At 33.9% G+C, this 3245-nt stretch overlaps 1 protein-coding gene across 1 annotated transcript in view; it reads right to left on the bottom strand.

Annotated features, from left to right (window-relative positions):
• Positions 1–387: 387 nt before the first annotated feature.
• LOC107865634 overlaps positions 388–3245 on the bottom strand; it is an 8199-nt gene continuing 5341 nt past the window's right edge. Inside the window, exons 5-7 of the mRNA XM_047410289.1 lie at positions 3073–3213; positions 2194–2418; positions 388–832 (exon numbers count right to left, since the gene is read on the bottom strand). Of these exons, the coding sequence (XP_047266245.1) occupies positions 388–832; positions 2194–2418; positions 3073–3213 (811 nt within the window). The remainder of the gene's footprint in view (positions 833–2193; positions 2419–3072; positions 3214–3245) is intronic.

Below are 3245 nucleotides of genomic sequence, written 5' to 3'. Positions count from 1 at the left end.
AATTTCTTGTATTATCTAAGTAGAGTCTGGATCTTTCATAGTTCATATATTTCGAGAGGTTAGTACTATTGTATGAACATAAAAAAGGAGTCTAGCCGGACATAGTCACGGCGTAGATCTGGGAGAATAAAAGAAGACAACAAAGTGAAAAGTAAAAAGTAAATGTGTATGTACCTTGCCGGAGAGTCGCCGGAATAATATTCACAAAGCCAACTTTTATTGCTTTACTAAGATTATTACAAGAGAGAATAAAAGAGAATTTTCTAAAACTCCTTATGCCTCTTGTTCAGAATGAGGCTCCTTATATAGAAAAGAAAAAGGAATCTTACACAGTAATATGTGGGTCCTGTGTACAGTGTTTTACCACAGTATTTTGTAACAGTACTTTTACATATTTAGATTTATTTCTTGTGGGGGGATATGCTGATTTTCTAGATAAACAATGAGTTCCCGTGCTTCGAGTTTCTCATATGAAGGTTTATCTGTATTTTCAGTAATGATTGATGCAAAGGAATCTGCAGCCTTTTTCTGATCAGATAAATAAGATTTAATCTGCTGGAATAAAGGATGAGTTTCAGGAATATCATCAAGATTAATATTCGGAGTTTGCGAATGTGAGGACGATGCCTCCTGAGAGATTCGGGCATTAACCAGAGTTCGATTCCCATGTTGGAGTACAGGGAAATTAGAACTTGTTGTGCTATAAGCAGAGTTTCTAATATTACTTCGTGGATAAGAAGGATTCGTTCGTCCTCCATGGTGCAAATATGCAGGATTTTGATTTCGACCTCGACCTCTTCCTCTGGCTATTTGCCAAGGGGGATCAGCCATACTGCAAAGAAATATCGTTATCATTCAGTCATTTATATCAATATCATACCAGTCATTATCAGTGTTTTCAGGGGTGGTATACCACCATAATTCATCATGTATTAGGTTGAACCACCATAGGTCATTCAGAACAAGCTTATGAATGAGAGTTTCTAATATTAACTTCAGAATATCTTTAGGTAAAGGAATTTGGAGAATTGCAAAAATCATTTTTTCAGAGAGAAAACGAGTATAGAAAGTCATATTAAATATTCTCGTGATAAAAAATCAGGTAATGAATTTTCACTACCTCTTTTATACTGGATTTCGTAATCAAAGGGGGCTAGCTGAGCTTGCCACCTTGCGAAGATTATTTTAGAAGCATCATGTTTAAAGTCTTTATCAAACATGAATTTAACCGATTGAGCATCTGTTCGAATGATAAATTTTTGATTGTAAAGATCGTCTTGAAATTTTAGAACACATTTAACAATGGTAAGCATTTCATGAGCAACCGTAGCGTAATTCTTCTGACTTTCGGTCCATTTGCCAGAGTAAAATCGAATTAAACATTCAGATTTTGTATGGGGATTTACCTGTTTGAGTATTCCACCATATCCAATATTAGAGGCGTCAGTTTCAATAATTTTCAACCAATTAGGGTTGGCAAGAGAGGTGCAAGGAAGAGATTGTACTCGAGTTTTGATTAATTTTACCAAATCAGTGTGGGCTTTAGTCCACGGAGTTTTATGATCTTTTTTCAGACGATCGTAGAGCGGGGCTAGATCTCGAGACAAATTTTTATAGAAGGGAGAGATATAATTAAGACTGCCAAGAAATCTTTGCAGTTGCTTTTTGTCAGTAATTTCATCGGGGAATTTGGTAGCGAATTCAAGTACTCGCTGTATTGGCTCAATGGAGCCTTGAGAAATATTGTGGCCAAGAAATCGAATGCTAGTTTGAAATAGACTGACTTTTGGTTTGGAAATGACTAGACCATTTTGAATAATGATTTGTTTAAAAATATGCAGATGTTTAAAATGATTTTCAAGAGTCTTTGAGAATACTAGAATATCATCTATATAGATAATGATAAAATCCATATAAGGATTAAAGATATCATTCATAATTTTTTGAAATTCAGAAGGAGCATTTTTTAACCCGAACGGCATAACATTCCATTCGTATTGTCCAAAGGGGACATTAAAAGCAGTTCTATAAGTATGATTTTTATCAATTTGAATCTGCCAATAGCCAGATTTGAGATCAAATTTAGAGAATATATTAGCGTCATATAATCTAGACAGTAAATCCCTTTTATTAGGAATTGGATATCGAATCCATTTTAGAACTTTATTCAGAGGTTTATAATTGATAACTAACCGAGGAATACCTCTCTCCTTTTCAGCAGCATTATTAACATAAAAAGCAGTACAAGACCAAGGAGATTTAGAGGGTTTAATAAGTCCCTTTTGTAGGAGACTATCTATCTCCGTTTTGCAAAATTCGACCAAGTTTGTATTCATTTGACAGGGTCGAGATTTTGTAGGGATCTTGTCTTCGCTGAAATTTTCCTCATAAGGAAGCGAAACAATATGTTTCTTGCGATTCCAGAAAGCGTTTGGATGGTCAGCACAGATATCAAGCATTAATTGGGAAGAAATAGTTTTTATTTTTTCTTTTATTTTAACCGATTTCAAGGTGTCGGAAATATTGATGCTCATTATTTCTAATTGTAAGAAATTAAGCTGATTTTGCTTTATATTAATAAGAGCATTTATGTCCCTAGTGACTGGATGAGTGATAAAAGGGTACGAAATTGGCTGATTTTTATACGTAGCCGTAAAACCACTGGCATCAATATGCGTATAGGGATAAATAGCATTTATGAAAGGAGTACCTAATATAATAGGCGGATAAATTTGATTTTTGACCAAGAAGAAGAAATGAGGAATACATACCTTGTTTCGACAAATATGCGTGTTAGGTAGTTTATAATTAAACTCAAGAGAATGTCCTGATGCAGATCTAATAACATGAGTAGTTTTTTCAAAATATTTTGTAGGAATCAGACCTTCTTGTATGCAACTAACGTCTGCACCACTATCAATCATAGCAACGTTAGTAATAAAGAAGTTTTTATTAATCAATATGGTACAATTAATATACCATTTATGGGAAGAGACAATTTGCATCATTCCTAGAAAAGAATCATTTTTAGAATTTTCGGTATTGTAATTTTCAAGGTGAAGAATATCCTCCGAATGTTCTAAATCCTTTTCTTTTCCTTTGGAAGAAGAGGTTGAAAAATTTGTTGTTTCTTCGATTTTTAAAAGTCGATGATCCGTAATCATCTGATTTTGTTGTAAAGAGATAATTTCCCGCTTGAGTTTTTCAACTTCGATTTTTAAATCGTCAAAAGTGGTATTTCTACC

The sequence above is a fragment of the Capsicum annuum genome, chromosome 3, assembly GCF_002878395.1.
Source record: "Capsicum annuum cultivar UCD-10X-F1 chromosome 3, UCD10Xv1.1, whole genome shotgun sequence".
Lineage (NCBI taxonomy): Eukaryota > Viridiplantae > Streptophyta > Magnoliopsida > Solanales > Solanaceae > Capsicum > Capsicum annuum.
This window is presented reverse-complemented; position numbering and strand designations above follow the sequence as displayed.